At 40.1% G+C, this 14061-nt stretch overlaps 1 protein-coding gene across 8 annotated transcripts in view; it reads right to left on the reverse strand.

Annotated features, from left to right (window-relative positions):
* Window positions 1-14061, reverse strand: part of nfia (nuclear factor I/A) — a 124579-nt gene that overhangs the window by 27456 nt on the left and 83062 nt on the right. For 6 of the 8 annotated variants that reach the window (XM_024258824.2, XM_036211440.1, XM_024258821.2 and 3 more), the window contains exons 5-6: window positions 4222-4339; window positions 1659-1786 (exon numbers count right to left, since the gene is read on the reverse strand). In XM_024258824.2, the coding sequence (XP_024114592.1) occupies window positions 1659-1786; window positions 4222-4339 (246 nt within the window). Of the gene's footprint in view, window positions 1-705; window positions 757-1658; window positions 1787-4221; window positions 4340-14061 lie in introns of all 8 variants that reach the window. The other 2 variants (XM_024258823.2, XM_024258825.2) reach the window with 1 other exon arrangement.

The following is a 14061-nucleotide window of genomic DNA, read 5'->3' on the forward strand; positions in this document are numbered from 1 at the left end:
CTGCAGCATCTGGAGCAAGAAATACAATATCTGGACGGCTTCTGGTTTCCGGTATTAACTATTTAAACTTAAAAACTCTCGATTTGTCAAAACTCTGAAGAACGGAAACAAGTGGACATAAACAAACCAACTTAAAATCATCTAAAACAATTTTCCCTATTTTTCAAAGTGTGAGTATTTCATGCTATCTTCCCATGTTTCACATTTTCATTAAATTTGTAAACTGCCTGCTGGGAAGCTCCACTCAGTCCCGCAGTTTTTACAAAAAACACGCAGTTATTAGTCACTGTAACTATAAACAAGCGTATCCAACAGCGCCCCCTAGCAGCTTCTGACTGGTGGTAAAATTGATTTTTTTTCCTGTGTTGCTATCCGCTGGAGTAGTGAAAGAAGTGATGATTGATTTTGCATGTGTCCGCGCACACACAACCATGCAATGCCTGGCAGCTGCTTCTCTCCGAAGACATTGACCGAAAACACCAACAGTGATGTCATCAGCATGCTGGCAGGTGGGCGGAGTCAGGTGGGTTGAGGAAGGGAAACAGGAGGGATCCAGCAGACCAAACCAGACACGTCACAACACGGAAGACAAACATCTACAGTAATCTGTCCATCATAAGGAGGTGAGGAGGAGGAGAAGGTGGAGGAGGTGAGGTTTCACAGACACGAAGACAGGAAGTTAAAATGCCGTGGTGTCATCTTTACCTTGTCGAGAGATGAACGAGCTAGCTAGAGAGCCACGCAGCTTATATCCAGCTTTCCAACCAAAGAAGGATGAAAGAAGGAAAAAAACGAAAAGAACAAAGAGAGCAGACTGAATACAGCAGCTAAGAGAAAGAGTGGAGGGCTGGGAAAGGTGCAGTCAGCATCCTAACAGGGCGGAGCTTGTGGCAGAGTGGGTGGGGCCTATGTGATCCAGTATTTACAGTTTGAATATCAGTCAAAAATACGCTGCCAGAAATATATAAAATCCCTAAGAACTATCAAAAGTATGCATATTTTTAATGTGCTACATAAAGATCAAATGTGAATAAAAAAAGAGAAAATGAAAGACAAAGTAAGATGAAAGAAATGTTGCAGAAAAGTCAGACACTAAATCAGAAATTTGCTGCGATTGGTCAAGAAAAGTTTGCTGTAAGTGTTGTAAGTTTCTCTTTCGGATGTCAAACAAATAAAAAGTTTGACACCTTTTCCCTCCTTTCTGTAAAACCAAAATAATTTCTACCAGGTGGGTTTGTTCTTAAAGAGCAAGAAAATGATATAATTCTTGTAACAACCAAAATAATTTTAGATAAAAAGTGAATATTTATGTATACAAATCTTCTGGATCAAAATATTTTAAAATATAAAAGGATTTTTTAATCTTTTAATTGATCTCAAAACAGGAAGTAAAGTACAGCTTCTTATTTTCTCAATATTCTTCATACAATCAAAGCATTGGTTTTTATGTGGATGTTGAGATCATGTGACTACATCAGCTGGTTTGGTGTCCTTATCATCTATAAATATAGTTTCAGCTGCATCCTTCTAGTGTTTGTAACCATGACGAGTGTCTGCACAGGGGGATGCTGGGAAAGTGGGCGGGAGTGTCAGGGCAGTGAGGCGGGGTGTTAGATGACTGGCTGTTATTGGAAGGTGTGGTTGCCGCGGAGACATACCTGGCTCCACGTCGTGCCAGCTGCTGGCCTGACTGCCGCTACCAGGGGAGCGACCTTGACCGGGGTAGTAGGACTCCTCGCCAGGACTGTCCACGTCCTCCTCCATGCATTTTATCCTCTTGGCAGAGCTGCAGATGGAGGGTGTTGTTAGATCCTCATGGACAGAGAAGCTGCTGTGGTGTAAACAAAGCTTCAGCAGGTCTCTGTAGTTCAGGTTCAACCAGGAACTACCACATCAACCCCATGAGAATGCTGGGGAGGAGGAGCTCCCGCCGTTCGTAACAAACACATAACATAAAGTGAAAATCATCATTACATCATTACTAGCAGACATAGAGAGTCTGCTTTTCAACAATCCTCCACAAGAGGTCCAGGTTGAGCTGCAATATTTAGGATAACACCAAAATATTGGTGTTCATATTAACCTGTTTCTTTTTTCTATCAAACTATGTTTAATGTGACCTTTCCCATGTAAACACAACTGTCCAACACGGCTTCAACAGATTTACCGATGCAGATGGAGCAAACCCGTTACGAAAATCCTTTTTCATACATAAAGAGTCACATTAAAGGTGTTAAAACAAGCCGTCCAAAAGAAAACAAAAAAAAACTATGTTTCCATAATATTCACTTCCGCTCTGTGTGTTTAGCTTAAGGCTTTGCCCTAACAGGTTGATACGGGCTGTCTACATATTGAAAATGGGCAAACCTGTTCAGGGCACGCATTCGATTTGATTACAATTCAGGATGCAACAATCTGATTATGAAACAATTATCAATGCATCCCAGATCTGCATTTGTTTTAGAAATGTTTCTCTTTATCACAAGACACTGGACCAATATGACTTACTGTTCTCCACCAAAGTGCATCTAGGGGATTTTTTCCCCACCATAACAAAAACCACAGCAACCATACAAAAGCATGTGACTAAGGCTTCAGGCATCATCTAGTCAGGTTTGGAATTATATTTATATTGATAAAATAACTTAATATGGGCAAACATTTGTGAAGAAAACTGACTTTATTCATCGCTGTCAGGTTAGGTCTCAGTAGACTTTTAGTATAATCCTTTGAAATGGAGATAAGCAGCAGTTCTCCAGGTTCTCCGAAGGACTTGAGTTTGAGGACACAGGTGCACTAATGAAGTTTATAGAAAACTATCGCACAGGCTTTAAAGGTCTCGTTTTGGCCAGCAGATCAAAGGACGTCTGCTTTTTAACAGGGAACTAAAACACCAGAGAGTAGCATCACCTCCTTTTCAGTGAGTGTTTGGTGGATTGCAACTATAACAGAGGAGGTCCAGCTGCTATATCATAAGCAAGGTTACTAAATTCTCTATTAAGCAGAGAGGTTTTCTGTTTGGTGAGGAAACAGCTGCATTGTTGCTCCATGTTAACCACTTTAAAGGAGATAACATGATTAAAAGGAGGGGCTGTGCAAACACAAAGAAACTACAGAAATCTCAACTGAGCAGAATACGTTCATCCAAACTAATTGTGCCAGAGAATGAAGTGCTTGTTTGCACTGAGAAGAAGCAGGTTGGGTAAAATGATGGACAGGTTGGCCTATGGAGAAGACCTGGAGTCAGATTTCTGCTCAGAGCTGCTGAAAAATGGATGTTTGTGCTGCAGTGGCTTCATGTGACTGGACTCCTCCTGGGGGAGCGTCCTCGAACAGAAACTCAGCAGCTTTTTGTCTTAGCAGAACAAAAACAGAATAAAACTCTCCGCTTGTAAGAACAGCCCGTTTGGAAGGCTGTGAATGGTAACAGCAGACAAGAAACATCACAACCATTTCAAATGTTTACTTCTGAGGCTGATTGGTTCAGTTTTCTTAGTGGTTTCCATAGCAACTTTAATGATGACCTCTTCATACCACTTTAACCAGGACAGAGACAGGTTTATGTTCATAAATTCATAGTTTATTATAGTTTTTAAAAATCCAAAGGGATCTAAGATCTATCTGTTCAGAAGCTGCTAAAAACTATTATCAAATTTTTGTTTAATTGTTCAAAAAATATGTAAAAGCTAAAATATTTTTTTCTTCTTACATAAGGTCTGCAAAAGTACAAATTGAAAAAAAGTGTTTGATAGCTTCAGTTATTGCTGAAGAATGCTAAAGGAAAAACAAACAAGCTGTACTTTGAAAATGTGCCAGACTGATAGGAAGGAAACTTAATAATACTGAAATCATCTAAAACTATAACACTCAAAATGAATAAATGTGCTAAAAAATGTCTGACAGCTGAAAACAATACTAACATCTGAAATTAGATTCTAAAAGTACTAAATAAAATAAAAACGACAAGCTAAATAGATAATTAGATAAAAAAGTGTCTTAAAGGAGATAAATTACACTAAAGTTGCCATTGGATTATAGATGCATAAGAGTTTAAAGGAGAGTGGAAATGCTGAGAAAAATGAACGTGTCTAACTTTAAACATGGCAGTCATGCTTCGCAATGGAACAAGGGGCTTAAGTAAGGCTTACAAAGACCTAACCTTAAAAAACACGAATCATGGTTGGGACAAAAAAACTTACCCTCCAACAGGAGGGAGCGTACCTGGAGGAGGAGGTGCTGGGCAGCGGTCTCCTCATGGCTCCCGGACTCATGCTGTAGTAGGAGGAGCTGTCCAGATCGGCCAGTGAGAAGTTTGGCCCGGTCCCAGCTGCGATGGGGGCTGATGAACAGACAGAGGGAGGGGAGTTATTAAAAAAATCAGAGCAACTTACTTCATAATGGTCATGCAGGTACGACCCAATAGAAGTGGAGCCACAGAAACTCAAACAGAAAGAAAGTTTCCTTTGCAGAGCAGCTATGTGTTTATGGATCTCTATGAGTCTGACCCGATGACTCCAACAGGTCAACAGCATCAAGGGATGAGCGCACGCCTGTTGGAAGTTAGATTAAAGCTCCTCCTTCAACTAACGACTAACGAGCTGATACAGGTCTGCTTTCAGATCTGGGCTGAAAGGAGGCAGGAATCAGGTCTGAAAGCAGATCTGGATCAGGTCTGAAAGCAGATCTGGATCGAGTCTGAAAGCAGATCTGGATCGAGTCTGAAAGCAGATCTGGATCGGGTCTGAAAGCAGATCTGGATCGGGTCTGAAAGCAGACTGCAGCATCTGCACCTCAGCAGGAGCAGATTCAGTTCGACTTGTTGAATATTTAGAAGCTGGAGTACAGTTTATGCTTATCGTTAGCGTCTTTAAACAACAGCGAGCTGCTCCCGTTTCTCTCTGTGATCTGTCCACCTCCCTCCTCCTCCATCTCTCTGAGGAGGGCAGCTCCTCAGCCCTGCGGGGGCTTCAGACAGACAGATTCGGCTCTTTGTTGTCAAAGGTTTCAGTCAGACAATCCTGCTGAACAAAAGCATCATTCAGCTTTAGACCTGGACATCCGTCTATATCCAAGCCTCCAGCCCCCCGTGTCTTACTGCGGCCTCCCTGCACCCTCGTTCCTCCTCTTCATCGCTTTATTGACACTGAGCATGAAGGTGTGATGGGATGAAAGGAGGAGGAGGAGGGCTGACAGGACCTGGTGGGTGGTTTCTGCTGAGCTCAGCACACAATGCTCCCCCATCTATCACTCTGCCCTGCAGAGATACACTTGCATGCGCTCGTGCACACACACGCACGAGCACACTATTCAATGTGAAATTGGGTTCAAAGCAAAGAAGAACTAAACTCTTACACTGAAAGGCCCGACAGGAAATGAGAGTAAAATGGAAATCATTTCAGCCAATCAGAGCTTTGCATGGGTTTGAAATTCTATAAGTCCTGTGAATGGTTGTGTGTTTTTGTTAATATTGTTTATCCGTGTGTAAGTGTATTTTTGCGTAAATGTGTGTGTGTGAGAAAATAAAGTCAAATTTTTGTGCGTTAATTTCTTTGAGCGTCTGTATGGCCCATACTGTGCAGACAGGTCTGCTTGTATGAATTTGTGTTTGTGTGCATTCTTGTGTGTGTGAATATTGTGAGTAAATGTGTTTTAATTAAGTGTTGTCATTATGAATCTTTGTGAGTATTAGTGTAAATATTGTTAAAGTGTGTGTAAGTTGGTGTGCTGACATGTGACACATATGAAGATATGAGGTTGGTGTGTGTGTCCATGTATGTCTGTGTTGTGTGTGTTTTTGCGATCCTTAGTTTGTGAGTGCGTCTTTGTGATCATTTGCTAGTGTTTGAGTGTTTTTGTATGTCTTGTGATCATTTGTGTGCAAGTGTGTGTCTTAGTGATAATTTGCTTGTGTGTGAATGTGTATGTTTGTGTGTCTTGCGATGAGGTGTGTTTGAGTTTGTGTCTTTGTGATAATCTGCTTGTGTGTGTGTCTTTGTGATCATTTGTCTAATGAGTGTGTGAGCTTGCGTGTGCTTTCCAAGAACAAAAAGATTCCAGTGACTTTCACTGTATCTGTACTGAGGATGGCGGCCTGCAGGCGGCGCAGGCCCCCGATGCTGCCAGGCCCTGTACCTGTGAACCCCCTGAGGTCGGTGCCGCCTCACCGCCACGCTGTATTGGCTGCTTAAAAGAGGCTCCGCCCACCCACAGCACAGCTGCGTTTGCCTTTTATTGTTGCTCTGCTCTTTGTAACTTTTATTATTATGATGATCATTATTAAAATTGTCAAACATCTCTGTGTCATTTGTGCGGCGATGCCCATCTGCTGTTGGCACATGACCAGGTGTGTTTGTGCGAGTGTGTGTGGGGGATACGTTGCCCGGGGCAACAGAGGGCAAGGGGAAGGAGGGATGGATGGATGTGATCCGTGAAGGCCTCCAGGTTTATTCATCTTTTCATCCTCGCATCTCTTTGTGCGTTTGTTTGTGTGTAAGACAGACGCTACCACACTGTGCCAAGTGGGTCATCTGCTTTCTTATCTTTGCGGCCTTGTGTGCAGGGGTGTGTGTGTTTGTGTGTGCGCTCACAGTGTGTGTCAACCTTTTACCTACAACAGCAGCTTTTGTGACACGCTGGCACAGAAAGTGTGCTTATTTTGTTTGTGAAGTATGTGGCAGTGCCAAGTAATCCCACCTCCCCATACACAAATACACACACACGCACACACACACGCACACAAGGGTTGTGAGCTTCCTAAAGAGGCCAACAAAGTGGAACAGTCACTTAAACGTTTCAATATAAAATATTTTTCTTGAACTTTTCAATAGAGAAAATGTTAAAGGTTACGTGTCTTTTTTTAATTGGACTCCAATTAATTAACCACAAAACCTGCCCTTATTGTGAAAAGGCCTGGTGATTCTGACAGTTTCAGCACCAAAAGTTACAAGCTATAATAGTTGATAAAACCCTCAAGTTAGTTCAAGCTTAAATAACTAAGGAAGTTGATCACAGCAAAATATTTAAAGCAAACAAATAAATACATAATATCAAAAGCTAAAAGATTATAGTGTAAATCTGATAAACATGGTTGAAAAAACTATTGGATAAACTAAAACTGGATATTATCTAAATCAGCAACAAATGTTTTGAAAAACGTAAATATTTATTGCCAGAAAAAGGAAAAAAATAGCAAAACAAAACCTAAGACTGTAACAAATAAAACAAATAAATAAATTTTATTTTGTAAACTATTGACCTAAATTGTAAATCGCTGCTGAACTGGTCAACATTTATAAGATCTTTAGAGCTGAAAGTCTGCTCAAGTTTGTGCTCAAGGAGCAAAGGGTTTTAAACAATTTCAAACATTATCAAGAAAAATGAGCAAAAACAACTTAATATTAACAAAACATTAAAGTAAAAAAAAAAAGTTCAAGTAGGAATCTAATGAGGGAATCGAACGCTTAGAAAGGTTAAAAAGCTGAAAAGATAAAAATATTTTGAAGAATATATAAAAAAACAATGTTTCTTATCATTTTCACAATAACAAAAAACTAAAAACAAATACAAATTTAAAAACAAAATATCTAGTTTTAGAGAAAATCATGGATTCAAACTTTTTTGGGGGGTAAAGCTTATTAAAAAAAGTACTATTACTGTTAAAATCCACCACACTTAGAAAGCATTGTGGGTAAATCTTGAAGCAAATATTTTATTAAACTGTATTAAATGTCTGTCGAATGCCAACATGTTTTTTCTACAGTCTGTTTGTTGTTAAAATGAATCCTTTAAGATCTTCACACAGACTGCATTACTCTATAATCCAACACACACTTTGCACAATTCGTGACATAAAAACATCCAAAAACATCCGAACTCAAAAGAAAAACACAGCAGAAAAATTATATATTTTGATGTCATATTAAGAAATGACAAACAGAAACAGAAGTCAGCACTTTCCAAAATAATACAGTATTTTTTTTTTAAGAAAAAAATCTTTAAAAGAAGCGAGGCAGACAACATGCACACACAAGTCCACACACAAGTCCTGCACTGAGACGCACAACAGATGTCACACTGCTTCAGCACAGTTAGCTACATGCTCACATGCTTGGAACACACAACCTGCAAAGACTGTGTGTGCTGCTTTAATAGGATATTGATCGACAGAGATTCGATTGGCCCGCCAATGAATTGTGTAATGGCCGCACAACATCAAGGTCATTTACTGTGGTGGGTGTGTGCGTGTGTTTCTGTGGTGTGTGTGCATTTAAGAGAGTGTGTGTGTTTATGCTAGTATGTGTGCGTGTATATGTGTGTGTAAGATTGAGGGGGGGGGGTGTGTAAAGGGAGTCAGTGAATGTGTGTTTTTGTGTAAGAGGAGTTAGTACGTGTCGTTGTGTGTGTCAGACTTGTGTGTGTAAGATTGAGTATGATCGTGTGTGTTGAAGAATTTAGTGCGTCTGTGTGAGTCAGTCGGGGTGTGTTTGTGTGTGTGTTTAAGATTGAGAATGATGATGTGTGTGTAAAGGGAGTTAGTGAGTGTCATGTGTTTATGTCAGTCTGTGTATAGTTGTGTGAGCATGCGTGTGTGTATGTGTGCGTAAAGGGAATTAGTGCATGTAAGTGTGTAAGATGCACATGAACACATATGTGTGTGTAAGACAGGAAGTGCTCGTCAAAAGATAGTGTGTGTCAAATGTGTGTATATATACGAGTGTGTTTTTGTGTGTATACATGGGTGTGAAAATGTTTGTGAGTGTCCGCATGTTTATGTTATTGTGAGTTAGTGTGTGTAAGTTTGTGTGAGTGTGTAAGAGACTGCTTTGATGTGCGTGTGTTAATTCTGAGTGGATAGGTGTGTACATGTGTTGTGGAGGTGTATTTACATCAGTGTGTATAAGTGTACATGTATGTAAATGTCTGTGTGTGTACACACAACACTGTTGGTGTGTAAATAGATACATGAATGTTCATGTTGTGTTTTCAAGTGTTCTTGGTAAGTTTTTCTGTGTTGTGCATGAGAGTGGATGTGTGCGAGTTAGTGTGGTATTTTGTATAGAACTTGTGTGTGTTTTGTGTTAAAGCAGAAAGTCTCCACCTAAATCAGGTAGAATCACTCAGGTGAGGAGTAAAGCAGCTGGACGGAGTATAAACACTAAACCCTGATGGATCGGAATTTTCTGCAGCAACAAGTGTCCAACTCTGCCGCTGACCACAAAACAGAAGTGTACGACCGAGAGGCGAGCCTTAACACACCTGGAGAAAAACCATTTCAGCTTCCCCGTGTTCAGACTGTCCAGTATTCAAACTGGATTCTGGCTTTTGTTCAGCTTAAATGCTGCAGAATGAGCAGCTGAAGCTTCACACACACAGAGACACCCCCACACACACATTCCTGCACTTTAATCCATAAGTGATTCTTCCAGAGATGCATCGCTGCAAATCTGCTGACCAACACAACGTGCAGACACACACACACACACACACATATAAAATAAAAGTGTGCTTGGAGCAAGTTTGTGTGTAAATGTGTATCAGCAGCTCAGCAAACCCCCCGCCCCTTTCCACTCCACAGTTTGATGCAAACTATTTTCAGCTGGTGGTTGAAGTGGGCGGAGCAAACTCTCGCTAAAGTGCCCGTCTCCCCTCCGGCTTTAAGTCGCCGTGCAGAATAAGTGACACCAGGTATTATTCATCCTGTGTACATGTGTCCGTGCTTCAGACGCAGCACCGCCATGAGGTCACTTCCTGCTCTGCTTTGCATGATTTCAAAGAGAGGGTGTGCAACATCACTTCCTGTCAACAGCATCTTCTGTCATGAACATGAGTGTAAATAATGAAAAAGAGGTTAGAAAAGAAAAGACTATTCCTAAAAAAATGAATTGCTAATTTAATTTCTTTTCATGCAAATTTCAACAAAATTCCCCCCAAAATTTAAGGAAATAAAAAAGGTAAAGAAGTTGAAATATTTTTCTCAGCTTTAGTTTTCAGTTCATTCATCTGAATGTCCTTGCTTGTGACTCAGCAAATTTTACCAGCAGGGGGGGCTAATGAGCACACCACCATAAAGCAACTGGTTTTAAGGTGGTTCAAGTTATATTTTGGAGTGGTGAGCGTGCACGTGTGAAGGTGAACAAAGATGTGGTCGATGTTCTTTGATCAGAGCTGTGTGTGTGTGGGGGTGTGTGTGCGTGTGTGTGTGCTGACAGGCACTTTACATCTCCTATTGTTAGCGATGGGCGATCGACAGACTCATATAGATCCACTCTGTCACTCTCTCTCTCTCTCCTGCATGTCGGCACTTTTTAAAGGTCACGCTCGCTCACTTGTTCATCTTTGCTTTGTCGCACGCCCGCCTTTCTGCACAGTGACGTTTCCTGGTTATTACAAGAGCTCAGAAGGAGGCAGCTGATGATGATGAAGATGATACTCCACTGAGGGTGATGAAGTTTAATGTGAGTACTATGGGGTAAGATTACTGTCAAAATGTAGTGTATGCCATAGACAAAGTTGTGTACATGTTTAAAAAAACCAACAAGAACACTATTTTTTTTTTTTTTTTTTGGGAAAACGATGTTTTGATTAGGACTTTACTCTGTTTAAAAACAACTTTTCTTTGTCTTGAATAAGAAATTTACCTTGGTAAGTCCATGAAAAAAACTACCACTAGAGAGAACATCAGGAATTGAAATAAAATAAATAAATAAAAAACGCTTCTGCAGTGGAGAACAATCGGGCACTGATGTACATATTTTATAAATTACTTTAGTTTTTCTCTATTTTAGCATTTTTTTATTATTTTTTTTGAGTGGATCGTTGGTCACGACAAATAATCCCCAACCTTCATCCATCATGTCACTACAGTAACGTAATAAACAAAAGGTAGTGTTGTTTAATAAACAATAATGTAATGCAGTTACACAACTTTTAGGGCTGTGTGGATGAAGATAGAGCAATCTTGCCATTTATGAGTAATAGATTTCAGAAAAAGAAGGAAAGTTGATCGTAGTGACCTGACTTTTTTTTTTTTTACCTGCCAGTTACTTTAGCCCCAAGTTAGCTTACCTGTTTTTGTTTTATTATTCAAGCTTTTTTTGTTTTGGACAGACATGGAGTTTTCTTTGTTACACATGAGTGCAGTGGTATGTCTGTCACTCCTTTTGGAGGATTTTCCATCACTGCTGGGTCTGAAACCATCTACAGCTGCATTGTTGACACGCTCAGCTGTTGTCACTTGGCAACTAAAAACAGTCACTGGAAAAGCAACAGAGAACGCTGTTTTTATCTTTTGTTTTTTATTTCAACAGAGTTATGGTAACAAATTAATTTTCCTGCTGTAGCAAAAATAAAGTTCAGTTCTATTCTATTTTAGTTAAATATACCAGCCTCAGTACACATAAGCACTCAGTTAAATGGATGTTTTTTTACTCAATATTTAAACCTTTTTTGACACATTTTTGACAGTAATGTAACAGGGGAAACTTAAAACTAAATGCTATACTTTTTTAAAGTTGTGCTAAAAGTATGTGAGTGATAACGATACATATCGTGTGGGCGATAGAAAAGTATGAAGAGAAAATAGACTCACTTCGATTTGTGGGTACATAATTCTTAATTCATGCGTAAATTAGGATTTGTGCATAACTTTGGATTTGTGTGTGTAGTTCTTGATTTGTAACTCGCTTTAGATCTGCAGCACCTCCCCTGACAGCGCGGGCTCTGTCCCGAGCGCTGGTCACAGTTACGGGGATAGGAGGCGGTGCCGGACCCTTTTAAACTCCCCAGATTGAAGCGGGCCAGTGCTGCCTGTAAACGGCGCGTTAGCCGACCAGAACTCTGTGCATTTACTTTATAAAAGGCGGTGGGGGTGTGTGTGCTCCGGTCTGGTCTCCCCGCGAAGCTTCTCTGTGGCGAATGCGACGATAGGAGTGCTTGATCAGCCCACCGGCCCTACGATCTGCGGGAGTTTAGAAAGGTCCGGCACCGCCTGCTCTCCCCGTGACAGGTGACCAGTGCTTGGGACAGAGCTCTGTGTCCGAGGCGCTTTCAGGGGCGGGACTGTAGAGAGGAGGCAGTCAGTTCTGGGAAATATTTACATTTTTAAACAGATAAATGTTCTTAAAACACATTTAGACTTTTTATATTAATTATCAGGCATATCTGTGTAAGAAAGTGGGAAAATGTCAAGTTTTACCGGATATTATTCACTAAGTTCAAAGCGGCTGATGACCTAGCATTACAGTAGCATTTGAACGTATCACTCATGGATGAATTTCTGAGATGTGAAATAAGTCTCAAGACAGATATGTGCTTAACTGAGGTTTTGTGTGTGCGTAAGAGGTGATTTGTGTGCAATTTTTAAAGATTTGTGTGTGTAATTAATTTCAAGGCGTTGTAATTTTAATTTGAGCATGTGTAAATTGTATTTTGTACATTTTTTTTGTATTTTGTAATTTTTTTACTTATGCACATAATGTATTATATGAGTTACAAATCAAGAATTACCCACGCACAAATCCGAAGTTATGCACAAACCAAGAATTATGCATGCACTAATTGAGAATACACATGTACAAACCCTAACTTGCACACAAATCAAGAATTACACATGCACAAATCGGGGGTGATACTTATTTATCTCCATAGAAAGTGTCTATCGTGTAATTTATCTTCTATTGTTTATAACCTGATTTGATCAATTACTTTGCCAAATATATAATTAAATACTTCGAACCTCAGTGTGTACACAAAAAATGTATACAAGTGAAAATAAACACAATTTAAAAATAGATTCTTGGCAAAGAAACCCCATCTTGTGGTTTTGCGATGTAAAGCTGCTTTACATTCTTTGATTCGCACTTATGCGATGTTTACGACAGGTTTTACGTTACTTAACACGAGTGCAGAACAATGGATGTGGAAGAGCTTTAAGTTGTTTCCCCGGAGTTGAAGCAGACAGAAACACAGATTCAGGCGGCCCGAAAAGGAGCACTTTCATCAAAATTTGATTGGTTGCATTTTGGATTCAAGACGCCCGACGATGAGCAGAAGACAGCAATATGTAAATTATGCTAGGAGGCTAATCCCGCGCAGATGCTAACAAAACAAACTTTCTATAACTCAAGGAAAGTCCACGAAAATGAACATGTGAAATTACAAAAAATAAGAGGTGTTGAACAGGGCTGTAACAAGTATCTGAGCACTCGGATTCTTGCAAATTTGAGAATGAATATTTGCAACGCCCAAATCGCTGAGTTACAATCTTTATAAATATAGTAGAGTATAGTAAATTATCATGTAGTAAAATATTGATTGTTCTGAAATACAGAATAATGTTGGATTTTAATTTATGAACTAAAACAAAGCCGAATGAGCAGCGATACTGTCACTAGAGATAAACAAATATTCAAAATAAAGGGTCAGTGAAGCTTCTTCTTTTCAAAGTAAAACTTGCTAGAGCCTAGGGCTGGGCGATAAAACGATAATTATCGTTATTGCGATATTACTTTTTTTCGATAATGAAATGAGTCTATTACGATAAACTTTCGTTTTAAATAAACACGGGAGAAACCCCCGGAAGAGCCGCGCTTCTTCTTCTTCTTACGGAGCGGCTGATTCTGGGAGCCCAGACTGAGAGGGGGGGCACGGAGGCCCCGAATGATGACAAAAGGACACAACAGAAGACATTATTTCAGTAAACCAATAACCTATATGTAATCGCAAATACTTTTGTTTTTAATGTCAAGGTAACAATGTTTACATATTTTGTTCTGGAAACGTCGTCACCGGACCCCCCTCCTCTAAATTGAAAATGGTTCGGTCCGACTGGATTATTCTTCCGCAGGTGTTTTTTTACCGACAGATCCACAGAGTGTGAGGGAGAGAAGACACGCTTTAAAATCAGGAGCTTAAACATCTGATTTAGAGGAGAACCTCCATGAAAAAAGAAAAATGAGAAAGTCTGTCTATTGCCGCGCGTTACGTGTCACGCGGGGCTGAAAGAGGAGAGGACAGACTGCGCATGCTCGTAACAGGCGCGAGTTTGAGGGTTTTGTTAAAATA

The sequence above is a fragment of the Oryzias melastigma genome, linkage group LG4, assembly GCF_002922805.2.
Source record: "Oryzias melastigma strain HK-1 linkage group LG4, ASM292280v2, whole genome shotgun sequence".
In the NCBI taxonomy this organism is placed as follows: Eukaryota; Metazoa; Chordata; class Actinopteri; order Beloniformes; family Adrianichthyidae; genus Oryzias; species Oryzias melastigma.